This window comes from Papio anubis, chromosome 10, assembly GCF_008728515.1.
Source record: "Papio anubis isolate 15944 chromosome 10, Panubis1.0, whole genome shotgun sequence".
Lineage (NCBI taxonomy): Eukaryota > Metazoa > Chordata > Mammalia > Primates > Cercopithecidae > Papio > Papio anubis.
In genome coordinates this window covers 79,617,744-79,631,181 of record NC_044985.1, presented here as the reverse complement: position 1 = coordinate 79,631,181, position 13,438 = coordinate 79,617,744, and the positions used below count along the sequence as shown (strand labels likewise).

The following is a 13,438-nucleotide window of genomic DNA, read 5'->3' as shown; positions in this document are numbered from 1 at the left end:
TTCTGTAAATATCTGTTAGGTCCATTTGGTCTATGGTGCAGATTAAATCGATGATTCTTTGTTAATTTTTTTGTATGAATGATCTTTTTTTGTATGACATATGGCACACGGTTTTTTTTTTGTATGACATGCTTTGTATGAATGTTGAAATGGGGTATTTAAGTCTCCAGTTATTATTGTATTGAGGTTTATGTCTCTCTTTAGCCCTAATCATATTTGCTTAATATACCTGGTGCTCCAGTGTTGGGTGCATATATATCTTCAATTGTTATATCCTCTGGCTGAATTGGCCCCTGTGTCATTATACAATGACCTTCTTTGTCTCTTTTAATAGCTTTTATCTTGAAATCTACTTTTTCTGATATAAGTGTAGCTATTCCGGGTCTCTTTTGGTTTTCATTCGCATGGAATATTTTTTTCCATCTCTTTATTGCCAGGCTATGTGTGTCTTTGTAGGTGAAGTGTGTTTCTTGTAGGTGAAAGATCACTGGGTCTTGTTTTATTATCCCTTCAGCAAGGCTCTGTCTTTTGATTGGAGAGTTTAGTCCATTTACATTTGATGTTATTGTTGTTACTGATAATTTTGATTGATAAGTAAGGATAGACTCCTGCCATTTTGTCATTTGTTTTCTGGTTGTTTTGCAGTCTTCTCTTCCTTCTTTTTCTCCTTTCTGTCTTCCTTTTAGTGAGGGTGATTTTCTCTGGTGGTATGTTTTAGCTTCCTGCTTTTCATTTTCCGCATGTCTGTTGTATGTTTTTTGATTTGAGGTTACCATAAAGTTTGCAAATAATATCTTATAATTTATTATTTTAAATTGTTGACAACACTGATTGCATAAACAAATAAGCAAGCAAAAAGAAAATTAATTTAAAAATCTATGTTTTGACTGTAGCCCCCTGCTTTTTAACATTTTGTTGTTTCTGCTTATATCTTATTGTACTATCTGTCTGGAAAAGTTGTTGCAGTTATTTTTTACCAGTTCATCTTTCTGTCTTTCTACTTAACATATATATATATACATATATATATATATAGAGAGAGAGAGAGACAGACAGAGGGAGTTTACATGCCACAATTACAGTGTTATAATAGTCTGTGTTTTTCTGTTTATTTACCACAATTGATGAGTTTTGTACCTTCAGATGATTTATTATTGTCCATTATTGTCCTTTGCTTTCAGATTGAAGAACTCCTTTTAATATTCCCTGTAGGACAGGTCTGGTGTTGATGAAATCCCTCAGCTTTTGTTTGTCTGGGAAAGTTCTTCTTTCCCCTTCATGTTTGAAGGATATTTTCACCAGATTTACTATTGTAGGGTACAAGTTCTTTTTCCTTCAGCACTTTAAACATGTCATGCCACTCTTTGCTGGCTGGTAAGGTTCTCACTGAAAAGTCTGCAGTCAGACGTGTTGGAGCTCCATTGTGGGTTATTTTCTCTTGCTGTTTTTAGGATCCTTTATTTTTGACCTTTGGGAGTTTGGTTTTTAAATGCTTTGAGGTAGTCTTTATTGGGTCAAATCTGCGTGGTGTTCTGTAACCTTCTTGTTCAGAAATATTCATATTTTTCTCTAGGTTTGGAAACTTTTCTGTTATTATCCTTTTGAATACGCTTTTACCTATATTGCTCTCTCTACCTCTTCTTTAAGGTCAATAACTCTTAGATTTGCCCTTTTGAGGCTATTTTCCAGATCCTATAGGTGACTTCATTCTTTTTTTATCCTTTTTTCTTTTGTCTCCTCTGTGTATTTTTAGATAGCCTATCTTCAGGCTCACTAATTCTTTCTTCTGTTTGATCAACTCTGCTGTTAAGAGTCTGATGCATTCTTCGGTATGTCAATTGCATTTTCAACCCCAGAATTTCTTCTTATTTTTAATTATTTCAGATTCCTTGTTAAATTTATATGATGAGATTCTGAATTCCTTCTCGGAGTTATCTTGAATTTCAAAGTTTCCTGAAAACAGGTATTTTGAATTGCCTGTCTGAAATGTCACATATCTCTATCTCTTTGGGTTTATCTCTTTGGTGCCTTATTTAGGTTGTTTGATGAGGTTATGTTTTCTTGGACGGTCTTGATGCTTGTGGATGTCCATTGGTATCTGGGCATTGAAGAGTTAGGAATTGTACTCTTAGCATTCTGGCCTTGTTTGTACCCATCCTTCTTGAGAAGACTTTCCAGGTATTTGAAGGGACTTGAATGTTGTGATCTAAGTTTGTGGTCACTTCTTTTGTATCTGCATTAAGGGATACCTCAAGCCCAGTGACACTGTGGATCTCATTGCCTTGTAGAGGTACTGCCTTGGTGGTCTTGGATAAAATCTGGAAGACTTGTATTGATTACCAGGCAGAGACGCTTATTCTCTTAATTTCTGTCAAATAATTAGAGAGTCAGTCTCTCTCTCTCTCTCTCTCTTTCTCTCTCTCTCTGTGTGTGTGTGTGTGTGTGTGTGTGTGGCGGGTGGCGGGGGGTATGTGTGTGTCTGCTAACCTGCCTGGAACTGGGGGAGGGGTGACACAAACGCCCTTGTGACCATCACCACTGGGACTGTGCTTGATCAGAACTGAAGCCAGCACAACACTGGTTCTCATTTAAGGCCCATGGTAACCTCTGCCTTGCTACTGCCTGTGTTCATTCAAGGCACTAGGGCTCTACAATTAGCAGATGGTAAAGCCATCCAGGCATGTGTTCTTCCCTTCAGGTCAGTGAGTGGCCCCAGCCCCGAGTGTCCCTGAGATGCTGCCTGGGAGCCAGGGCCTGGAGTGGGAAACCTTAGGAATCTATGTGGTACTCTATTGCAGCTGAACTGGCATCAGACCACGAGACGAAGTCCTTCCCACTCTTCCCTCCCCTTTTGGTAAGTAGAGGAGACTCTTATGTCCACCACCACAGGTCCTTGGGGAGTATTGCCAGGCCATAGCCAATGTTCACTTAAGGCCCAAGGGCTCTTGAGTCAGGTTGCGGTGCATGTTGCTAAACCTAGGACCCACTTTCACAAAATAGGGCTCCCCTCTGGCCGAAGATAGGTCCAGAAATTCCTTCTAACAGCCAAGGCCTGGAATTGGGGACTCCAAGATCCCACTTCATACTCTACCACACTGTGGCCGAACTGCAAGGCCAAGGTATTTAAACTGCAAGACAGAGTCCTCTTTACTCTTCCCTCTGCTTTTCTTAAGCAGAAGGAGTCTCTCCTGGTAGCCACTACAGTTGTGAATATGCCAGATCACACCTGAAGCCAGGACATCTCAGAGTCTCTTCCAAGGCCCAGGGTGTTTCCTAACTGGCTACTGCTCCTGATTATTCAGTGCCCAAGGGCTCTTTAGTCAGCAGGTGATGAATTCTGCCAGGACTACATCCCTCCCTTCAAGCCAGTGGGTTTTCTTCTGGCCCATGTGTGTCTAGAAGTGTCTTCCAGGAGCTAGGGCCTGGGATGGGGGCCTCATGACTCTACCCAGTGCCTTATCCTACTGTGACTGAGCTGGTACCCAAGTTGCAATGTCCTCTTTACTCTTTTCTCTCCTCTCCTCAAGTGGAATGAAGGGATCTTCTTTGGAGCCGTGAGCTGTGCTGCCTGGGGTTGGGGGAGGGATGGCGCAACCACTTCTTGAGCTGCTGTGGCTGTTATATCACTAGGTCATGTGCTCCCCAAGCGCACTGGCTCTGACCCCACACAGCACTAAAACTTGCCTAGGAGTTGCAGTTCTTGTGGTCTAGACTGCCTTTCAAGTTGTTTAGGGCCTCAGAGCACTAGCCCATGGCAGCAAGATTTGCCAAAACTCTGGTTGTAATGTCTGGAATGGGTGATTTCCTTCTGGCTAGGGCTGGTCTAAGTGGTCCCTCCATGGACATTGGCTGAGGTCTGCCCATGTTGGCAGCACCGAGTTCCAACACAAAGTCCCACTCTCGCTCCCTGAGAACACAGATTCTCGGTGCCTCAAAGCTGATGCGGGGGCTGGGACAGGGATGGCATCCACAATTCAAGACTATCTTTCCCACCCTCTTCAGTGCCTCTTTCAGTGATACAAAGTTATACCAGGTACTCTGATCATTCACTTGATGTTTGGTTTTCATGAAGGTGCTTTTGGGTTTAGATAGTTGTTAAAGTTGGTATTTCTATGGGGAGAACGATCAGTGGAAGCTTCTATTCAGCCATCTTTCTCTGCCTCGATCCTAATTTTAAAATATTTAAGTGCGCCCAGCAAAACGTAAAAATCATTCAAAACTTTCCATACACAGGAAATTATAAAAAAGAGTTAAAGTGATTACATATGTATTTTTTTAAATTATTCACTTAAGGCCGGGCGCGGTGGCTCAAGCCTGTAATCCCAGCACTTTGGGAGGCCGAGACGGGCGGATCACGAAGTCAGGAGATCAAGACCATCCTGGCTAACACGGTGAAACCCTGTCTCTACTAAAAAATACAAAAAACTAGCCAGGCGAGGTGGCGGGCGTCTGTGGTCCCAGCTACTCGGGAGGCTGAGGCAGGAGAATGGCGTAAACCCGCGAGGCGGAGCTTGCAGTGAGCTGAGATCCGGCCACTGCACTCCAGCCTGGGCGACAGAGCGAGACTCCGTCTAAAAAAAAAAAAAAAAAAAAAAAATTCACTTAAATGAAAATTTGTTAAAATCATTACAACCAATGTTTACATATCAGTCTCTAAGGGAGTTCTGTCCTTTTAAAAGTGTTTGTACTTGGATTGAGATCCTTCATATGTGACGGTGTGTGTATGTGTGTAAAATATACACACATGCCTATATTCTTTTTAGAACATTTTTATATTTTATATTAATTTTTGTTGAACAGCAAGTGATTCTTTGATTATGGATGATTATAAATGTAGTTGGAGAGTTAAGTTGTAAATTCCTGTTCATTAAAGGAAAATTCCTTTGGAAAAATGAATATTGAATATGGAGAGTGTCATTTATTTATCCTCCTAGCCATTACTGGAAATATTTAGGAATTTGGGGGTTATTTATTGTGAATTTCTACTATACATAACATTGCCTGATATTTCAAATATTTCTATGTTTAAAAAAGATTATTTCCACAAGGGCAAAACAGCAGGTGAATTTATTCAGTACAGAAATCAGTCCTTTGGTATTGGTAAGGGGAAATAAAAATCCAGTCATTTGACTACATAGAAAGCTGATTAAATTATCAAAAATGTATTTTCAGTTAGACATTTTGTTACTTGTGGAAACCACCATGGTTTGCATCCTGTTGGTTTGGATTTACATCATAAAAACATTTAGTCTAATTAGAATAATATATCAATGAACAATTTCTTTCTATTTTTTTTTTTTTTGAGATGGAGTCTCACTCTGTTGCCCAGGTAGGAGTGCAGTGGCGCAGTCTCCACTCACTGCAAGCTCCGCCTCCTGGGTTCACACCATTCTCTTGCCTCAGCCTCCCGAGTAGCTGGGACTACAGGTGCCCGCCACCATTCCCAGCTAGTTTTTTGTATTTTTAGTAGAGACGAGGTTTCACCATGTTAGTCAGGATGGTCTCCATCTCCTGACCTCGTGATCCACCCATCTTGGCCTCCCAAAGTGCTGGGATTACAGGTGTGAGCCACTAACAATTTCTAAGCAACTTTCTCCTTCAAAAACATTGTTAGGTCTTCATCATTTCCTTCCTTCTCCCTTTCTTCCCTTTCCTTCTTCCCTTTCCCTTCCCTTCCCTGTGCTTGCCCTTGCCCTTGCCCTTTCCCTTCCCTTTCTCCTTTCCCTTCCCCTTCCCCTTTCCCTTCCTCTTTCCCTTCCTCTTCTCCTTCCCCTTTCCCTTTCCCTTCCCCTTCTCCTTTCCCTTCCCCTTCCCCTTCCCCTTTCCCTTCTTTCTTGAGACATGTCTCGTTCTGTCACCCAGGCTGGAGTGCAGTGGTGTGATCTTGGCTCAGTGCAACCACTACCTCCTGGGTTCAAGCAATTCGCCTGCCTCAGCCTCCTAAGTAGCTGGATTACTGGCACCTGTCACCACACCCAGCCAATTTTTTTTGTATTTTTAGTAGAGCCTGGGTTTCACCATGTTTTGAACTCCTGACCTCAGGTGATCCACCTGTCTAGACCTCTAGGTTTACAGGCATGGGTTACAGGCATGAGCCACCATGCCCAGCCAATTTTTAATATTTTCTTAAAAATACAAAGGAAGGGTCAGCCGTGGTGGCTCATGCCTGTAATTCAAGCATTTTGGGAGGCTGAGGTGGACGGATCACCTGAGATTAGGAGTTTGAGATCAGCCTGTGCAACATGGTGAAACCCCGTCTCTACGAGAAAAACAACAACAAAAACCTAGCCCATGCTTGAATCCCAGCTACTTGGGAGGCTGAGGCAGGAGAATCGCTTGAACGTGGGAGGCTGAGGTTGCAGTCAGCCGAGATCGTGCCACTGCATTCCAGCCTGGATGACAGAGTGAGACTCCAGCTCAGAAAAAAAAAAAACCAAAACTTTATGGGTCAAAACAATTCAGAGAAAGAGGAAAAAGTGGCATTCAGAGTGAAGTGAAAGTGCATCCATGTTTAGGTTATCACATTCCCACCTGCCCAATACCCATAAAACAAGAATTTCATTCCATAACACAAAGGAGCTCTTACTACCTTGAATGGGTCCAGAAGTATTGGTACCGGGGGACTGGAACTAACAAAAAAATTTTGGTTGTCCTTGAGTATTCAGTCCTGGGATAAATGTAACAAAGCCATCTGTCTGCTGCCCTACCACTCTGCTGCAGCCCTGCTGACCCCTCAACCCCTTACCCCTGCTCCTTCTTGCCACTGGGCCCATGTTCCCTCCGCATGCATCCCTCTCCACTTGTTTCATTCCCTCATTTCCTTCTATTTGTGCTTCTCCAAGATATGGGAACTACCCTCCACCTCTCACTACTTCACATCCTTATGATATGCTCTGAGCAGCGTGCCTTTGCAGCAGTTGTCTCTGTTGCAAGCTTGAAGTTTTACATTTGTTCTGGTGGTTATTTGGGTAAAAACAGACTCCCCAACTAGACTGCAAACTCAGGGAGGGCAGAGCCCATGTCTGTCTTTCGTCACACTGTATTGCCAGCACCTGGCACAGTGTGAGGCCCATAGCAGGTGCCCATAAAATGTTATTCTGAAAGAATAAGTCATCACTCAGTATCTGTTTCATATCTATCTTCTGTGAACCCACAGCCCTCCTCCCTGGTTTTCCATGTGTTGTTAAGCATTTTCTTTTTTTGTTGTTGTCATTTTAGTGAGATATTTTGGAGGGATGAGAAGGAAACTATGCTGTAGTCCCTGATTTTGAACCAAAAATGTTGACTTCTAGTAAGTCTGTGCATAGTTATGCAATGTATTTCCACAGGCTGTTTTGTGACATGAGCTGTTCGTTAAAATGCCACCTATAATTTTTGTTTTCCCTCAGGCTTACATTCAGAAAGTGGAGGTAACTGATATGATTGAACTAGAACAGAGATTAGTGGATTCCAAAAACTGCCTTGCCTTCCTCATCGAGTATGTCAACTTTTCTCCAGCAGACATTAGGCTAAATAACAGTGTTTTCCAGTGGTATGGAAGGATGGGAGAAATTTTTGAAGAACACAGGAAAATCATTAAAGAGAAAATAGAACAGTATCAAGAAGGTCTGAAGGTTGGCATCTTAGATATTTTATTTTCATTTTCTGGAAATGTTTTATTTTTATCTTTTTACGTAACATTGTCAATTATTTTATTTCAGAGTGCATACTTTTAGCTTTCTCATGCTACAATGTTATAATCTCATATTGTAAATGTTAGTGGGAGACAGTAATACATTGGATCTTTTATAATGCTTATTGGATGATTAAGGAGTCAGTAGTATATTGATCAATATGCAGTCATTTCTTGATTTTTCAAGGTAACATAAAAAATGGAATATATTGTACATACGTGATAGTTAATAAAAATAGTATTTATCTTATATAGTTTATAGTACTATTTTCAGTTTTTAAAAATGGTTTGAATATCAAAGCTCCCTTAATGAAATGTGCTTTCATACCTCATAATTGCTCACTCTCCTAAGCATTGTGCCCAGAATTGTCACTTTAACATTCAATAACTCCAGCTTTTCTGGGGGATGGGGGGTGGGGGGTGGTCTTCCATATAAGACGGTTTGTGATTTGCCCATTTCCCTGTCCAGCTTCCTTGCCTACTTCTCCCCACTCCTTGCTCATGACTTTTCAGTAACCCTGTCAACTTCTAGGTGTCTGCTGTCCTATGCTTCTTGTCTCTTCCACATTCTCCCCATCACTCCGAGGACACCCCTGCCCCACACGTGCCTGTTTGTCTAGCACACTCTATTCATTTTTCTGAGAAGCCCTCTCAGCAGACCTCAGTGCTGCTTCTCCTCTCCTGTGCTCTCACTTTGACCCCATCTCCATTGGACAATTATCTGATCGTTATGTTAGTATTTGTAAGTCTGCCTCCTGATGGGACCATCAGCTCCTTGAGAGCAGGGCTGTTTCGTTGTTACCTTTCTCCATTTATATCCACTGCTCAGCACAGTGACTGACACACAGAAATGCTGTGAGCATTCCATAGCTACTGTCCTGGTAAATGACTTAATATTTACAGTCTCATTTTACAGATGAAAGATAAGTTTCCCAAAGATCAAGAGACTTGTTCAGGCCAGCCAGTACAGATGTCCTTTAATAGCAAGCCATGCTGTCTTTCTATTATACGTATAGCAAATATAGTTAATTGGCAAAATATGTTGTTTGGAGAATATTTCATAGGCTTAAAAAAACTCTTCATTTTAAACTGTAGTTTATATTTTTGTTTTACGTTAAGGCTATATCAAATTTTTTTAAAACCACAGAAAACATCGTGAGTAGTAAATATTAGATGTTTAATTTTCAATATAATAGACTCTTAGAAAATTGCTAAGTGGCCTAGAATGATTTATGCTGTGTTTTAAATCACAAGCTATACATACTGTTGATGAACTTTTCCTCTCAGTTTGCCTCCCCTACTGGGCCAAAGCAATAAGTTTGCCAGGAAACTAGAGAAAAGAGGACAGAAATCAGCCTAGATCATCTATAAAATAGAAAATCTATTTTTGAATAACCTAAATTTTTGGAATATTTTATTGAGCTATTTTTTAGAGCCCTTTAATTTCGAATGCCTTACCAATTCCAATTATGTAATAAGGCTTTTTTACTTAAAACATACACACCTATCTTATATTAGAACACTATAGTTTTTAAGTGTTTAAATCTGGATTTATTTACCTTACATGTTTCTTGTGAAGAGAGCCCATGGGACAAGAAAATAACCTTGGAATATCTTCCTTTAGTATTGCTAACTGAAATGATATCAGAGCATAATTAAGGAAATTCTGTTTTTTCAGTTGTTTATAAAAATAGCATAGGTAAAAATTGAAATTTTCTTTTAGTCCCATTCTTGGTTATTAAGAGATTTTTCAAATGCTGATAAATTATTTGTTTGCATAAATTCTTCAGCATATTAAAGATCACCATTGTCTAACATTTTTAGTCATTTTATTAGCTAGAACTTCTTACATAGATAATACAGAGTTGACTTTTTCTAATCCGTGAGTTACAAGAATCTAAATCCATTAATTTAAAAATTTTAAAATTCTGCATATTTTAGATCTCAGTCATTTTCCAGATCATCCTTTTTTGTTTTACCAGTGACAAAATATAATAATAATAATTCTGGTAACTCCTACAAAGTTTAAATTTTTTGACACCAAAGAGTTTTAACTTTTAAGAATATTAACAACAAATTGTTTTCATTAGTTACGGTGTGAACGGTTTGTGGAGGAACTGGAGAGTTATGCTAAACAATCAGAAGAGTTTTATTCATTTGGAGATCTTCAGGATGTTCAGCGGTACCTAAAAAAGGCTCAAATACTGAATGGAAAGTTGGATTTAGCTGCAGATAAGGTATAATTCAAAAATTCTTAAAAAGATGAATTAGTTCAATTTTAAAAGCATTGAATTTGTTTTAGTTATTCACCTTTAAGAAATAGATTCAAATAAAACCGTTTAACCACATTTAATTAGAGGATAATAGAATGACACAAATAGATTTTATAGACATGCTTCAAGACGTAGCAGTATTGCTGTTTTCTATTGGTAGCGATACATTTTTTTCTGTGTTAAAGATGGAGTTATACCTCAATCTTCTTTTTAACCTTTGCTTTGCATCATTTAATTATTTGCATCATAGTTCTACTATGATAGTTAGGAGTCCATAGTTTTGAGCAGAAGCAGGCAAATTATAGTACCTGGTTACTGTTTAGTTCTTCCATCTTCATAGAGGATAGCTTAGATTCAGTGGCCGTGTTTTAAAATTATGTCCATTATTTTCTCTCACCAAGCAATTTTGTTCCCAATACTACTATTTCAGAAATCAGCTTTTTCATTAGAGGAAGCTGGAGGAGAAAGAACCATACCCTCTGCCATATAAGATATTTACAGAGTTTAATTGTATTTTATATGAAAAGGAGAATGAAAACATACTATTAACTATGATGCTCTATCATTTTTCTTACATTGAAAGATCTTAATATCTTATCAGTTCAGATAATTAAGTGTTTTATAATAATCACAAATATGTCAACACACGTGGAGAAAACAAAAACTCTAGTTATTTTAAACCAAGGCCACTGAGTTGGAACAAGATGGCTGAATAGAAGCCTCCACTGATAGCTCCCCCCATCACCCACAGGAAACCAAGTTTTAACAATTATCTGCACACAGAAAAGCACCGTCATAAGAACCAAAAATCAGGTGAACAATCACATTACCTGGTTTTAACTTTGTATCACTGAAAGAGGCATTGAAAACAGGAAAAACAGTTTTGAAACCCTGATGCTGCCCCTCCCCATTCCCCAGTAGTACCCATGTGGTGCAGAGAGAGAAACTACATGTAGGGGAGGGACAGCATAGTGACTGGGGGACTTTACATTGAACTCAGTGCTGCACTGTTGCAGCAGAAAGCCAAAACTGTTCTGACCTCAGCTGGCACCTACCCACACAGAGAGCATTTGGACCAGACATAGTCAGAGGAGAAGCACCAATCCCAGTTATCAGAACTTGAATTTCTCAGCAGGCCATGCCACTGTGGGCTAAAGTGCTCTGGAGTCCTAAGTGAATTTAAAAGACAGTCTAGGTTACAAGGACTGCAATTCTTAAGCAAGCCCTGATGCTGTCCTGGGCTTAGAGCTGGTGAACTGGGGCAACATGTGACCTAAGCTAGACACCAGACAGGATGGCTGAGGAAGTGCTTATGCCGTGCCTCTCCCAACCCCAAGCAGTGTAGCTCACACCAATGCAGGTGACTCCTTCCTTCTGCTTGAGGAGAGTAGGGAGAAGAGAAAAGACAGCTTTGTCTTGCATCTTGGATACTAGCTCAGCCACAGCAGGGCAGGGCGACATGCAGGGTTGTGAGGCCCCCATTTCAGGCCTTAGCTCCCAGATGACATATGTAGACATACCCTGGGCTGGAAGAGAACCCGTTGCCTTGAAGGGAAGGACACAATTCTGGCAAGATTCATCACCTGCTGACCAAAGAGCCCTTAGACCCTGAATAACTAATAGTGATATCCAGGTAGTATGCTATGGGTGTTAGGTGAGACTCTGATACGTGCTGGCTTTGGGTAGCATCTCAGCCATAGTGGGGTAGAGAACCAAGTGGGACCTTGGGGCCCCCAAGTCCAGGCTTAGGCCCTTCAACAGTATTTCTGGACCTGCCATGGGCCAGAGGGGCGCCCACTGCCCTGAAGGGCGAGTCCCAGGCCTGGCAGTATTCACCACAAGCTGACTGAGGAGTGCTTGAGCCTTAAGTGAACATTGGTGGTGGCCTGGCAGAACTCCCCATGGGCCAGTGGTGGCAGCAGCAGGAGAGGCTCTTCCACTTGTGGAAAGAGGAGGGAAGGGTGGGAAGGATTTTGTCTTGTGGTTTGGGTTCAAGCTTAGCTGCAGTAGAATAGAACACCAAACCTGGAGAAAGATACCAATATTCAAGTCCAAGGTTTTAGAACACCAAGCAAATTTAACCCAAAGAAGACTACCTCAAGGCATTTAATAATCAAACTTCCAAGGTAAAAAATAAAGGAGCCTAAAAGCAGCAAGAAAAAAGAAACAAATAGCACACAATGGAGCTTCAACATGTCTGACTGCAGGCTTTTCAGTGGGAACCTTACAGGCCAGGATAGTGGCATGACATATTTAAAGTGCTGAAAGAAAACACTTAGTATATCTCATGAAAATATCCTTCAAACATGAACTAGCAAGAGAGATTTTTCCAGACAAACAAAAGCTGAGAGATTTCTCAACACCAGACCTATCCTACAGGAGATGCCAAACATAGTTTTCAAATCTGAAAGAACAGGATGAGCAATAAGAAATCATCTGAAGGCACAGAACTCACTGGTAATGATAAGCACACAGAAAAATAGACTATTATAATACTGTAATTGTGGTATGTAAACTACTCATGTCTTAAGTAGAAAAACTATGAGCCCATCAAAAATAATAAATACAACTACTTTTCAAGATATAAACAGTACAAAAAGATATAAAGAGAAACAAAAAAAGTAAAAGGCAGGAGGATGAAGTCAAAGTGTAGATTTTTAATTAGTTTTCTTTTTGCTTGTTTATGCAATCAGTGTTGTCTTCAGTTTAAAATCATGGGTTATAAGATATTATTTTCAAGCTTCATGGTAATCCAAAATAAAAACTATATACAACAGATACACAAAAAATGAAAAGCAAGAAATTAAAACATACCACCAGAGAAAATCACCTTCACTAAAAGGAAGACAGGAAGGAAGGAAAGGAAGAGAAGACCACAAAACAACCAGAAAACATAAAACAAAATGGCAGAAGTAACTCCTTACTTATCAATAATAATATTGAATGTAAATGGACTAACTAATCAAAAGACATAGCATGGATGAATGGATTTTTTTTTTTTTTTTTAAGGAAAAGCAAGACCCAATGGTCTGTTGCCCAATGGTCTGTTACCTATAAAGTCACACATAGACTGAAAATAAAAGGATAAAAAAAGTATATATTCCATGCCAATGGAAACAAAAAATTACCAGGAGTAGCTATGCTTATATCAGGCAAAATAGACTTCAAGACAAAAACTGTGAGAAGACACAAAGAAAGTCATTATATCATGATACAAGGGCCAATTCAGCAAGAGGATATAGGATATGACAATTATAATTTATATGCAAGAAGCACTGGAGTGCCCAGATATATAAAGCAAAAAATATTATAACTAAAGAGAGAAATAGACGTCAATACAATAATAACTGGAGACTTAACCACTTCACTTTTGGCACTGGACAGATGTCCCAGACAGAAAACTAGCAAAGAAACATCAAAGTTATGCTGTAGACCAAATGAACATAATAAATATTTACAGAACATTTCATCCAACAGCTGCAGAATGCGAATT

The 13,438-nt window shown here is 39.9% G+C and overlaps 1 protein-coding gene across 3 annotated transcripts in view; it reads left to right on the top strand.

Moving 5' to 3' along the window:
* The window catches only part of DNAH7 (dynein axonemal heavy chain 7), a 340,785-nt gene that overhangs the window by 87,169 nt on the left and 240,178 nt on the right, over positions 1 to 13,438 (top strand). For all 3 annotated transcript variants that reach the window (XR_004176604.1, XM_009182666.4, XM_031651428.1), the window contains exons 16-17: positions 7,389 to 7,613; positions 9,763 to 9,909. Coding sequence is in view for 2 of the 3 variants with exons in the window: in XM_009182666.4 (XP_009180930.4) it covers positions 7,389 to 7,613; positions 9,763 to 9,909 (372 nt within the window). In the remaining variant the exon portion in view is untranslated. The remainder of the gene's footprint in view (positions 1 to 7,388; positions 7,614 to 9,762; positions 9,910 to 13,438) is intronic.